The sequence below is a fragment of the Pelodiscus sinensis genome, chromosome 30 (genome assembly GCF_049634645.1).
Source record: "Pelodiscus sinensis isolate JC-2024 chromosome 30, ASM4963464v1, whole genome shotgun sequence".
Classification (NCBI taxonomy): domain Eukaryota; kingdom Metazoa; phylum Chordata; order Testudines; family Trionychidae; genus Pelodiscus; species Pelodiscus sinensis.
The window spans coordinates 2,457,310-2,469,652 of record NC_134740.1 but is presented as its reverse complement, the minus strand read 5'-3'; the positions used below and the strand labels follow the sequence as shown (position 1 = coordinate 2,469,652).

The window sequence follows — 12,343 nt, the reverse complement described above, 5'->3', positions numbered from 1 at the left end:
GGTTTCTCCAGTCGCTGTGGAGCAAGGGCCTTGTGCCCCTGGAGGTGGATGGCAGGAAGGTGATGGGCAGCTGGGACATGGGGGCAGAAGTGACGCTGCCTCGGCCTGAGCTAGTGGCCCCAGAGTGCATGGTGCCCAACACACAGCTGACCCTGAGAGGCATAGATGGGACCCCATTCAGGTACCTGTAGAATCATAGAATCATAGAATAATAGGACTGGAAGGGACCTCAAGAGGTCATCGAGTCCAGCCTCCCGCCCTCAAGGCAGGACCAAGCTCCGTCTACACCATCCAACCTGTTCTTAAATATCTCCAGAGAGGGAGATTCCACCACCTCCCTTGGCAATTTATTCCAATATTTGACCACCCTGACAGTTAGGAATTTTTTCCTAATGTCCAATCTAAACCTCCCCTGCTGCACTTTAAGCCCATTACTCCTTGTCCTGTCCTCAGAAACCAAGAGGAACAAATTTTCTCCTTCCTCCTTGTGACACCCTTTTAGATATTTGAAAACCGCTATCATGTCCCCCCTTAATCTTCTTTTTTCCAAACTAAACAAGCCCAGTTCATGAAGCCTGGCTTCATAGGTCATGTTCTCTAGACCTTTAATCATTCTTGTCGCTCTTCTCTGTACCCTTTCCAATTTCTCCACATCTTTCTTGAAATGTGGCGCCCAGAACTGGACACAGTACTCCAGCTGAGGCCTAACTAGTGCATAGAGCGGCAGAATGACTTCACGAGTTTTGCTTACAACACACCTGTTGATACAACCTAGAATCATATTTGCTTTTTTTGCAACAGCATCACACTGTTGACTCATATTCAACTTGTGGTCCACTATGACCCCTAGATCCCTTTCCACCATGCTCCTTCCTAGACAGTCGCTTCCCATCTTGTATGTATGGAACTGATTGTTCCTTCCTAAGTGGAGCACTTTGCATTTCTCTTTATTAAACCTCATCCTGTTTACCTCTGACCATTTCTCTAACTTGCTAAGGTCATTTTGAATTATGTCCCTATCCTCCAAAGAAGTTGCAACCCCACCCAGTTTGGTATCATCTGCAAACTTAATAAGCGTACTCTCTATCCCAATATCTACATCATTGATGAAGATATTGAACAGTACGGGTCCCAAAACAGACCCTTGAGGAACTCCACTTGTTATCCCTTTCCAGCAGGATTTAGAACCGTTAACAACAACTCTCTGACTACGGTTATCCAGCCAATTATGCACCCACCTTATCGTGGCCCTATCTAAGTTATATTTGCCTAGTTTATCAATAAGAATATCATGCGAGACTGTATCAAATGCCTTACTAAAGTCTAGGTATATGACATCCACCGCTTCTCCCTTATCCACAAGGCTCGTTATCTTTTCAAAGAAAGCTATCAGATTAGTTTGGCATGACTTGTTCTTCACAAACCCATGCTGGCTATTCCCTATCACTTTATTACCTTCCAAGTGTTTGCATAGGATTTCCTTAATTACCTGCTCCATTATCTTCCCTGGGACAGACGTTAAACTGACCGGTCTATAATTTCCTGGGTTGTTCTTATTCCCCTTTTTATAGATGGGCACAATATTTGCCCTTCTCCAGTCTTCTGGAATCTCCCCTGTCTGCCATGATTTTTCAAAGATCATAGCTAAAGGCTCAGATACCTCCTCTATCAGCTCCTTGAGTATCCTGGGATGCATTTCATCAGGACCTGGTGACTTGCTGACATCTAACTTTCCTAAGTGATTTTTAACTTGTTCTTTGTGTATCCTATCTTCTAAACTTACCCTCTCTCTGCTTGTATTCACTACGTTAGGCACACCTCCAGACTTCTCGGTGAAGACCGAAACAAAGAAGTCATTGAGCATCTCCGCCATTTCCAAGTTCCCTGTTACTGCTTCTCCCTCCTCACTAAGCAGTGGGCCTACCCTGTCCTTGGTCTTCCTCTTGCTTCTAATGTATTTATAAAAGGTCTTCTTGTTTCCCTTTATGCCTGTAGCTAGTTTGATCTCATTTTGTGCCTTTGCCTTTCTAATCTTGCCCCTGCATTCCCGTGTTGAGGAAAAGTCCCTGGAGAGGAACGTCATGGATTTAGAATCAGAGAACCCCAGAGCTAGAAGAGACCTTAGGAGTCAGCAAGTCCAGCCCCTTGCCCAAAGCAGGACCAACCCAACTCAACCATCCAAGCCTTTGGTCAAGATGGGACGGAAACACCTCTAGGGATGGAGATTCCACCCTCTCCCTAGGGAACCCAGCCCAGCGCTTCCCCCCCTGCCTAGGGAAATCGTTTTTCCTAATCTCCAACCTAGACCTCCCCCACTGCAACGTGAGCCCGTTGCTCCTCGTAGCCCCTGGGAGACCCGGCTTGTAGCTCCCTTCAGTGTCACCATAGCCCTGCTCTTACCACTAGACATCACTCCCTTCACAGAGCGGGGGAGAGAGCCCTGGAGTCCTGGCTCCCAGACAACACACGGCTGTTATGAACAGCTCCAGCACCACAGCCCTCCCAGTGCCAAGAACAGTTTGTGCCAAGCAGCGAGATACTTCCAGTCCTTCCTGAGCACCTGCTGTCTCAGCCCCGACAAACTCACCATACCCAAGGCCCCACTGCCCTGAGGTTTGGCCCTGCTGGTTGGGGTGGAAGGGGTCTACTGAAAGCTGGGATCTCCTCCAGCCATGTGCTCCGTGTGAGCATCTGTACCTGGAATTACCACCCAGGGAATCTCTTGACTCGGGGCCGGCCTGTTCCTGGAGGAGGGATCTCTCCACGCTCCCTGGCCAGCTGGGGATGGAAGAGGAGGTGGGTCCTTGGCAGGCTCCAGCCGCTGGCGCTGGCTAAGAACTGACACACTCATCCCTAGAGACCAGAATGTTCAACTGCGCGTTCACTTCACCCAAGCTAGGAAAGCGTCTTATAAAAACCCCTTGAATGTTCAGACTCCGAGATCCGTGCATATTGGTGCCTGTTCTAGCCGCACATGCCGTGTCTGTGTTCCATGCTGTGCGGAAACAAATGAGTTTTGCTTTATCCCCATGATGGATCTAAGTTCAGAGCAAACATTGTTGTGATGGATGGGAGGGGCACTGGCCTTTTCTAAACATCCCACCGCTGCCACCATGTCCGGGCTGGTCCCCACTCTGGCACTCCGCGTGCAGAAGGTGGGATCCACAAGACACTTTAAAATACCCTGTGTCTAAAGGCTTCTGTTTTAAAGCCTCTCCAAGGTCACAGATTCCCTGGCACTGGGACATAAGATAACATCACCCAAGTAAAAAAACCCTCTCAATTCAAATTTCAGTACTTCCCATTGGTTCTGCTGGCTCCTCCAATATTTTCTACCTAGGAGAAAATAGTTTCCTGAATGCTAGGAGAAAGGAGAGGCTGCCTCCATTTGTCTGTGTGTGTGTGGCAATGGCAGCAGGCCTGTGGGGGAAGAGTTTCTTTCTAGTCTTTTTTTTTCAGATGGTGCCTCTCAGCCTGTGCTGGCTGGGGACAGCGTGATTGTTCCAGAATTGGTTCTGGATATAGCTGAACCCCAGAAAGGTTTTTTTTTTAACTTGGAAGGTGGCAGCCTCTCTCCCATAGTCAGGGAACTTGTGCCCTCAGGGTATGTCTACACTACAGCGTTAATTCGAACTAACGCGTCTAGAACTAAAAACTAGTTCGAATTAGCATTTTGCTAATTCGAACTAGCAAGTCCACATTGAGTGGACTCTGAACAGGGCTTAAGGATGGCCGGAAGCAGTGCCGGCAGGGCATTAGAGGAGGACTTAGAGTGTGGAGCTGCTGTCTCAGGCTAGCCGAGGGCTGCGCTTAAAGGGTCCCGACCCCCACCCCGGACAGACAGTTCTCAGGGGTTCCCCGCTTGCAAAGCAGTCCTGGCTTGGAGTGCCCGGAGTACCCACACTGGGCACATCACAGCACTCGGCCATCAGACCGGCTGCACTTGCCGCAGGCTGCCATCTGGGAAGAGGGGTCAATTGGGGGGCTGCAGGAGAGCTTCCACCCCCAGAAGCCCGCAGAGCCAGCCCAGTCCTCCCCATCGGGGGCTCGTACCCCATTCCTCCCTCACCTCCTTCCACTTACCCTTCCCTAGCCCCTCTTCTTGATGTACAAAATAAAGGACAATTGTGTTCAAAAATGGAATCTGTCTTTATGGAACAAAACTGGGGGAGACTGGGAAAAGGAGGTGGGAGAGGGGAAGAGAGAGGCTGGGAGAGGGGAGGGCAACTACAATGATCAGGTGTTGGGAACAGGTCCCATATGAAGAGAGGCAAAAAAGACTGGGACTTTTCAGCTTAGACAAGAGGAGATGGAGGGGGGACAGGATAGAGGTCTATAAAAGCAGGAATTGGGTGGAGACGGTGCATACAGAAAAGTTCTTCATTAGTTCCCATAATAGAAGGACTAGAGGACCCCAAAGGAAAGGAATGGGTAGCAGGCTTCAAACTAGTAACAGAAAGTTGTTCTTCACAAAGCAAAGAGTCAACCTGTGGAACTCCTTGCTGCAGGAGGCTGTGAAGGCTACAACTAGAACAGAGTTTAAATGAAGTGAGATCAAGTCATGGAGGTTGGGTCCATGGAGTGGTCTTAGCCAGGGGTGGTGTCCCTGCCCAAAGTTTGTGGAAGGCTGGAGAGGGATGGCACGAGACAAATGGCTTGGTCATTGTCTTCGGTCCATCACCTCCAGGGTCCCTAGGGTTGGCCGCTGTTGGCAGACAGGCTACTGGGCTAGATGGACCTTTGGTCTGACCCAGGACGGCCATTGTAAGCTCAGGGCTCAGGGTCGGGGGTTTCACTGGACCACCTTGATTCTCTTGCACACCTGCTCCTGGGTGGCCAGGCTGGCAGCTCTCCTGCCCTAGCCGGCCACTTTCCTGTGCCTAGTGCGGAGATCGTGGACGAGGTCCACGATGTCCGCACTAGCCCAGGCGGGTGCCCGCCTCTTGCAGTCCCAGGCAAGCTCCCAGGAGCCGCCAGCCTGGTCCCGGGAAGAGGGGGAGGGCTGGGGGGCATCGGGTGGCTGGCTCGATCCATGCCAGGTGCAGGGTTTGCTGGCTGGGTGCTGGCAGGCTTGCACCTGGCACGGGCACCGTAGCCAGCCCATGCCCCTTTAAGGGGTCTGGGGCCGGGAGGGGGGCAGACGAGTTTCCCTGGTGTTGGCCAGAGTGACCACCAGGGAAACCTGGGGAGGGCTAGCCTCCCACTAGTTCGAATTAAGGGGCTACACACCCCTTAATTCGAACTAGCTAGTTCGAACTAGGCTTAATCCTCGTAAAATGAGGTTTACCTAGTTCGAACTAAGCGCTCCGCTAGTTCGAATTAAATTCGAACTAACGGAGCGCTAGTGTAGCGCCTAGGAAAGTTAGTTCGAACTAACTTTGTAGTGTAGACATACCCTAAAAGTCCAGGAGTCCTTCTGGAAAACTACTTGAGTAAAAATACAAAAGTATCACAGCTTAAATGTATGGAAGCAGTGTTTGTTTGTTAGCTAGATGGCTGTAGCTAGCTAAATCTTTTCTCTGATCTGAGGAAGTGGGTCTGGCCCACGAAAGCTCATCATCTAATAAACCATCTTGTTAGTCTTTAAAGTGCAGCATAGTCCTGTCTTTTGTTTCAGCTACACCAAACTAACACAGCTACATCTCTATTACTATTCTAAAAAAGCTACTTGAGTCAAAGAGGAAGTTTCCCAAACACAAATGACAGGAGTAAAGCACGAATGCCGCACAAATGTCCTTGAGTCGTGTACCCAGGTGTTTCTACTTAGTTACTTTCCACCTGTGGTGCCGTCTAGTGGTTAGAGCGGGGGTACGGTGATACTGAAGGGAGCTACAAACCGGGTCTCCCAGGGTCTCTGTCATTTCCCCTCTGGACAGTCAGAGCTCCCAGGGGCAGGTTGTCACAGAAACAGCCACATCCCCGTCACGTGGTCACAGAGTCATTGGGGGGGCTTCTCAGAAACCCTCCCCCTGCAGTTGCTGGGATGGGGGCTGATGGCTTTTCTACCCAGTCACAGCTGGCTCACATCTGGCCCACCCTGAGAAAGATCGAAGGGCCCCGTTCCCACCCGCCACCGAGATCAGTCGCTGTCACCCCAGTGCCCACCACAGAGACACCAGCAGGGAGATAAGCAGGGATGGGGCAGCTGAGTCCGAGCCCCAGATGTGCCCAGCTGTGTACTGTCACCCAGAGCAGCCCTGGACCCTGCTAGACACGTCCCCACCGGGGTTTTCTCCATCCCATGGGACATCATCCGGCCAGCTGTGCAGGGATCCAGCTACTGGGCTGACTCATGTTCTATCCTTCCCCCCAGCCCGTGTGGTCGGCTGTGGCTAGAAACAGACGTACTTGAGCCCTGCAGTTAGATGAGCGTGTGGGTGACTGTGAGGTTTCCTGCTCCCTTGAGTACACCCAAAACTGAGTCTATAAAGCCCCTATGCCTGCAGCAGGGCACTGTTCTTGTACTGACTGCAAACATGCAGGTCCACATCTTGTTTCTGCTCCCCATGGCCTTTCTCCTGCTGCCTGGGACTTGGTCTGGTGAGTACAGCTGGGTTTGAGGGACCATGGGACTTTGGGGAGAACAGGCAGCCTCGGGGATTTACTTCTGTGGGAGGTACTTGGGACACACTGTACCTGTATGTTCACCCCTTCTACAGGATTCAGATAATTCTAAAGAAAACATGCCCTGTGCTGTATCATATGAAAATTCATAATTTGCTGATCATTATTGTCCTTATGTGTAGCCTGTAATATTAGCACATTCTACTGTGTGGTGTGGCTATGGCATCTTCCAAAGGTGGGGAACAGCCACAAACTAGCTCTCCAGAGATGAAAGAAAAACACACAATTGCTACTAGCCGTTGTAAGTGTAATTAAATGGTCCATTGGTCATTCTGGGGCAGGAAGGGTAAAAATAGTCAATTGTGATGAACAAACAGCTTGGGATTCCCATCCACATAGACTGTGTGTCCCCTAAATGCTAGCTGGAATTTAGAAGGGGGAGCAGACACCCTAAATAACCTCCCGCTGTCTCTCCACCCTTGGCACTCACAACACAAGGAGTACAAATACAGCAGCACTGGACTGAGAGAAGGATCCTGATTTACTTCAGCCAGAAAATTTGCATGAACATGGGGTGAGAAAAATCTTCAGAATAATAGACTTTAAAATGTATTCATCCTGTAAAGGGATGGAAAAGGGGATAGCGAATAAGACAGAGAATATCTTATTGCCTCTGTATAACTCGATGGGACGCACACATCTGGAATACTGCGTACAGATGTGATCACTTCATCCCGAAAAACATCTCTTGGCATTGGAAACTGCCAGAGAAAGGCAACTAAAATGATGAGGGGTTTGGAACGGGTTCCATATGAGGAGAGATTAAAGAGACTGGGACTTTTCAGCTTGGAAAAGAGGAGCCTGAGGGGGGATATGATAGAGGTCTGTAAAGTCATGACGGGTATAGAGAAAGTGAACAAGGAAAAAAGTTATTAACTTGATGCCATAACAAAAGAAGTAGGGGTCACCGAATAAAATGAACAGACAGCATGTTTAAAATAACGAAAAGAAAGTTTTTCGTCAAGCAGTGCAGAGTTAACCTGTGGAACTCCTTGCCAGAGGATGTGGTGAAGGCTAGGACTTTAACAAAGTTCAAAAAAGAGCTAGATAGATTCCTGGAGGTTAGGTCCGTTAATGGCTATTAGCCAGGCTGGGTAAGGAATGGTGTCCCCAGCCTCTGTTTGTCAGAGGGTGGAGATGGATGGCAGGAGAGAGATGGATTGATCATTCCCTGTTCTGCTCACTCCCTCTGGGGCACTTGGCCTTGGCCACTGTCGGCAGACAGGCTACTGGGCTGGATGGACCTTTGGTCTGACCCCGTCTGGCCGTTCTTACGTTCTGATGAACACAGGGTTTCAGACTGTGAAAGAGGACGTGTGTGTGTGTGGGAGGAGTGGGGGTGATTCTCAGCATGCACCGATCAGTGTTATCCCCTCCGGGAAGATGGAGGAAGAGCAAAAATAACCCAGGCCCAGGGATCGCCTAGGGAGAGTGGGGTGGAATGAGATTGTGGGGGCTCCCCTGAGGGCTGGGGAGCTCAGTGCCAGCCCAGGGAGGTGACGAGACCCTTTGTATGGCTGTGGTCTCCCCCCAGGTGAGATCATCGGGGGCAAGGAAGCCAAACCCCACTCCAGGCCCTACATGGCGTATCTGGACATACAAGTTGGAGAGGAGACGTTTCGCTGCGGCGGCTTCCTGGTGGCAAAGAACTTTGTGCTGACGGCCGCTCACTGCCAGGGAGAGTAAGTGCCTCTGGACTGGGACGTGGGGGTGGGTGGGACCAGCGGGGGAGGGAGAACTGGGAGCTCTGGGGCCACAGTGGAAGGCAGAGAAGGAGCATGGGGTGGCCAGGCTGAGGGAGCAGAGCTCAGGGGTCTGACCTGCTCAGGGAGAGTCGATGAGTCCCTAGCGGCCTCTGCAACCCACGGCCCAGCTCCAGTGCTGGATAAATCAATGGGGCTGTGGGCAGAGACACCAGCTGAGTCTGGTCCAGGGCCCAGCATAGGGCAGGGAGGGGTCCTAGCCCCAGGGCAGCTCTGCAGGATGCTGGGCTGTGGGGTGGGTAGGGCTCAATACAGGCCCGTGCCTGAATCTAGCTTTGCAGGGTCACTGGGGTGCAGAAGAGCTGGGACCAGGAGGAGAACAGGGAGTGAAGCAACTCAGGGAAGAGCCCAAAGCACTGGGAGAGACAGCAGCGAGGATCCAGGACCACTGGGCAAGGCTTTGTGCAGAAGCCATAGACGGAAAGTCCCCATGCCTATCTCAGGCAGCCCATCCGGGGCCTGGTCTGTAGGGCTTCACGGGATTTTAATCTCAGCAGCAGAGTCCTAGGTCTGAGCCTGAGAACAGCTGCTCCCTGAGCCCTGCAAAGCAGCATTTCTGTGTGAGACCCAAGCACCCCCAAGCCACTGCCGCTCACGCGCCGGGCATCGCGCTTTGCTTTACAGCACGATCACGGCCGTCCTGGGAGCCCACAGCTTAGAAAAGCGAAGAGAACAACAAAAGATCAAAGTGTCGAAAAAGATCCCCCATGAAAAATACAACAACAGAACTAAGAAAAATGACATCATGTTGCTGCAGGTACCGCCCCATCCCATCCCCCACCCCCAGTGACCTCACACTGCTGCAGGTACCACCCCCATCCCATCCCCCACCCCCAGTGACCTCACACTGCTACAGGTACCACCCCATCCCATCCCCCACCCCCAGTGACCTCACACTGCTGCAGGTACCGCCCCATCCCATCCCCCACCCCCAGTGACCTCACACTGCTGCAGGTACCGCCCCCATCCCATCCCCCACCCCCAGGTACCTCACACTGCTGCAGGTACCGCCCCATCCCATCCCCCACCCCCAGTGACCTCACACTGCTGCAGGTACCGCCCCATCCCATCCCCCACCCCCAGTGACCTCACACTGCTGCAGGTACCACCCCCATCCCATCCCCCACCCCAGTGACCTCACACTGCTGCAGGTACCGCCCCATCCCATCCCCCACCCCAGTGACCTCACACTGCTGCAGGTACCGCCCCCATCCCATCCCCCAGCCCCAGTGACCTCACACTGCTGCAGGTACCGCCCCCATCCCATCCCTCTGCCCCCAGTGACCTCACACTGCTGCAGGTACCGCCCCCATCCCATCCCCCACCCCCAGTGACCTCACACTGCTGCAGGTACCACCCCATCCCATCCCCCACCCCCAGTGACCTCACACTGCTGCAGGTACCACCCCATCCCATCCCCCACCCCCAGTGACCTCACACTGCTGCAGGTACCGCCCCCATCCCATCCCCCCACCCCCAGTGACCTCACACTGCTGCAGGTACCGCCCCCATCCCATCCCCCACCCCCCAGTGACCTCACACTGCTGCAGGTACTGCCCCATCCCATCCCCCACCCCCAGTGACCTCACACTGCTACAGGTACCACCCCCATCCCATCCCCCACCCCCAGTGACCTCACACTGCTGCAGGTACCACCCCCATCCCATCCCCCACCCCCAGTGACCTCACACTGCTACAGGTACCACCCCCATCCCATCCCCCACCCCCAGTGACCTCACACTGCTGCAGGTACCGCCCCATCCCATCCCCCACCCCCAGTGACCTCACACTGCTGCAGGTACCGCCCCCATCCCATCCCCCACCCCAGTGACCTCACACTGCTGCAGGTACCGCCCCATCCCATCCCCCACCCCCAGTGACCTCACACTGCTGCAGGTACCGCCCCCATCCCATCCCCCACCCCCAGTGACCTCACACTGCTGCAGGTACCGCCCCATCCCATCCCCCGCCCCCAGTGACCTCACACTGCTGCAGGTACCAGCCCCATCCCATCCCCCACCCCCAGTGACCTCACACTGCTGCAGGTATCGCCCCCATCCCATCCCCCACCCCCACTGACCTCACGCTGCTGCAGGTACCACCCCCATCCCATCCCCCACCCACAGTGACCTCACACTGCTGCAGGTACCGCCCCATCCCATCCCCCACCCCCAGTGACCTCACACTGCTGCAGGTACCAGCCCCATCCCATCCCCCACCCCCAGTGACCTCACACTGCTGCAGGTACCGCCCCATCCCATCCCCCCAACCCCAGTGACCTCACACTGCTGCAGGTACCGCCCCCATCCCATCCCCCACCCCAAGTGTGGTCTTTTACCCATCAGTATGGCCTAGAAGCAAAATTATTTGTTTTACTGCCATGATGTCTATTTCTTTTCCCTTTAGTTCAACCTTCATATTTATCTTCATCCTTCACCCTTGCTATGTCACAGCTGGCGAAGCCTGCGAAGCTGAATAAATTTGTGAATACCATCCCCCTGCCTAAAACTGGTGAAACGGTGGAGCCCGGGATGGTGTGTAGTGTGGCCGGCTGGGGTCTCACCATTGCTAACGATATTTCATCTGCTGCCAACGCGCTGCGGGAGGTGGACGTGGAGGTGCTGGAGGATGACGAGTGCTCAGATGATGATAACTACGACCCGGCGACCATGCTGTGTGTGGGGCACCCACAGAAGTGCAGAGATTCTGCAAAGGTAAATCTGCCCCTGGCTTGAAGCTCTTCGTGCATCACTGCTCTGTGGGAGGGTGTCAGTGATCGGGCTGAGACAAGTGGGCTGGGCTTGTCAGGGGCCAAGGAGGGGGTGGGTGGCATCGGGGTGTCCCTGAGCTGGTGAGCAGTGGGGAAATGACTCCCTGAGCTGTTTTCCATCCATGGCCTGTTTTGTTCTGCAGGGCGACTCCGGCGGCCCCCTGGTGTGTGATGGAAAACCCCAGGGCATCGTCTCCTGGGGGACCAAGGATGGGACTCCCCCGGGCGTGTACACGAGAGTCTCCACTTTCATCCGTTGGATCCAGGATAAAATGCGTCGGCCGCAGCCCTAAACCCCGCCAAGGGTCCCTGCACAGCCCGGCTCTGCCTCGCTCCTGTGCCTTGGAGAGGCCCAGGTGTCAGGCCTGCTCGGCAGAGGGGCTGAATGCCCCACAGCCCAGCCTGAGTTTCCTCCCCCTCGCAAGCTGCAGTCCCCTCCCCCAGCCGCTGTTCTGCTCTGGTTGCGCAACGAGGTGGGAGAGTTAAAATCCAGGTTCAGAGCCGGGTTCTGTCCCTTGGCTAGGGGATGGCTGGGTTGCATTATTTAGCTTGTCATCCACTATAACCCCTAGATCCCTTTCTGCCGGACTCCTTCCTCAACAGTCGCTTCCCATTCTGTGTGTGTGAAACTGACTGTTCCTTCCTAAGTGGAGCACTTTGCATTTGTCCTTATTAAACTTCATCCTGTTTACCTCAGATCACTTCTCCAGTTTGTCCAGATCAGTTTGAATTATGACCCTATCCTCCAGAGCAGTCACAACCCCTCCCAGCTTGGTATCATCTGCAAACTTAATAAGCGTACTTTCTATACCAATATCTAAATCGTTGATGAAGATATTGAACAGAGCTGGTCCCAAAGTAGACCCCTGTGAAACCCCACTTGTTATCCCTTTCCAGCAGGATTGCAAACCATTAATTACTACTCTCTGACAACGGTTATCCAGCTAATTATGCATCCACCTTATAGTAACCCCATCTAAGTTGTATTTGTCTAGTTTATCAATAAGAATATCATGCGAGACCGTATCAAACACCTCACTAAAGTCTAGGTATATGACATCCACCGCTTCTCCCTTATCCACAAGGCTCTTTATCCTACCAAAGAAAGCTATCAGATTGGTTTGACGTGATTTGTTCTTTACAAATCCAGGCTGGCTGTTCCCTATCACCTTATTATCTTCCAGGT

At 53.1% G+C, this 12,343-nt stretch overlaps 1 protein-coding gene across 1 annotated transcript; it reads left to right on the top strand.

Moving 5' to 3' along the window:
• Nucleotides 1-6,476: 6,476 nt before the first annotated feature.
• LOC102458389 (mast cell protease 1A-like) lies at nt 6,477-11,720 on the top strand. Its single transcript, XM_014577932.2, has 5 exons — nt 6,477-6,540; nt 8,159-8,306; nt 9,012-9,144; nt 10,841-11,101; nt 11,301-11,720. Exons 1-5 carry the CDS (start codon nt 6,477-6,479, stop codon nt 11,448-11,450), a joined length of 756 nt encoding a protein of 251 aa, XP_014433418.2. The 3' UTR covers nt 11,451-11,720.
• Nucleotides 11,721-12,343: the final 623 nt, after the last annotated feature.

What these genes read in the sequence shown, in the direction of transcription:
- LOC102458389 (XM_014577932.2), top strand. Translation starts at nt 6,477, where the DNA reads ATGCAGGTCCACATCTTGTTTCTGCTCCCCATGGCCTTTCTCCTGCTG. An exon ending in GCCGCTCACTGCCAGGGAGA is followed by an intron (nt 8,307 to 9,011) that starts GTAAGTGCCTCT and finishes TTTGCTTTACAG; the next exon opens with CACGATCACGGCCGTCCTGG. An exon ending in ATGACATCATGTTGCTGCAG is followed by an intron (nt 9,145 to 10,840) that starts GTACCGCCCCAT and finishes GCTATGTCACAG; the next exon opens with CTGGCGAAGCCTGCGAAGCT.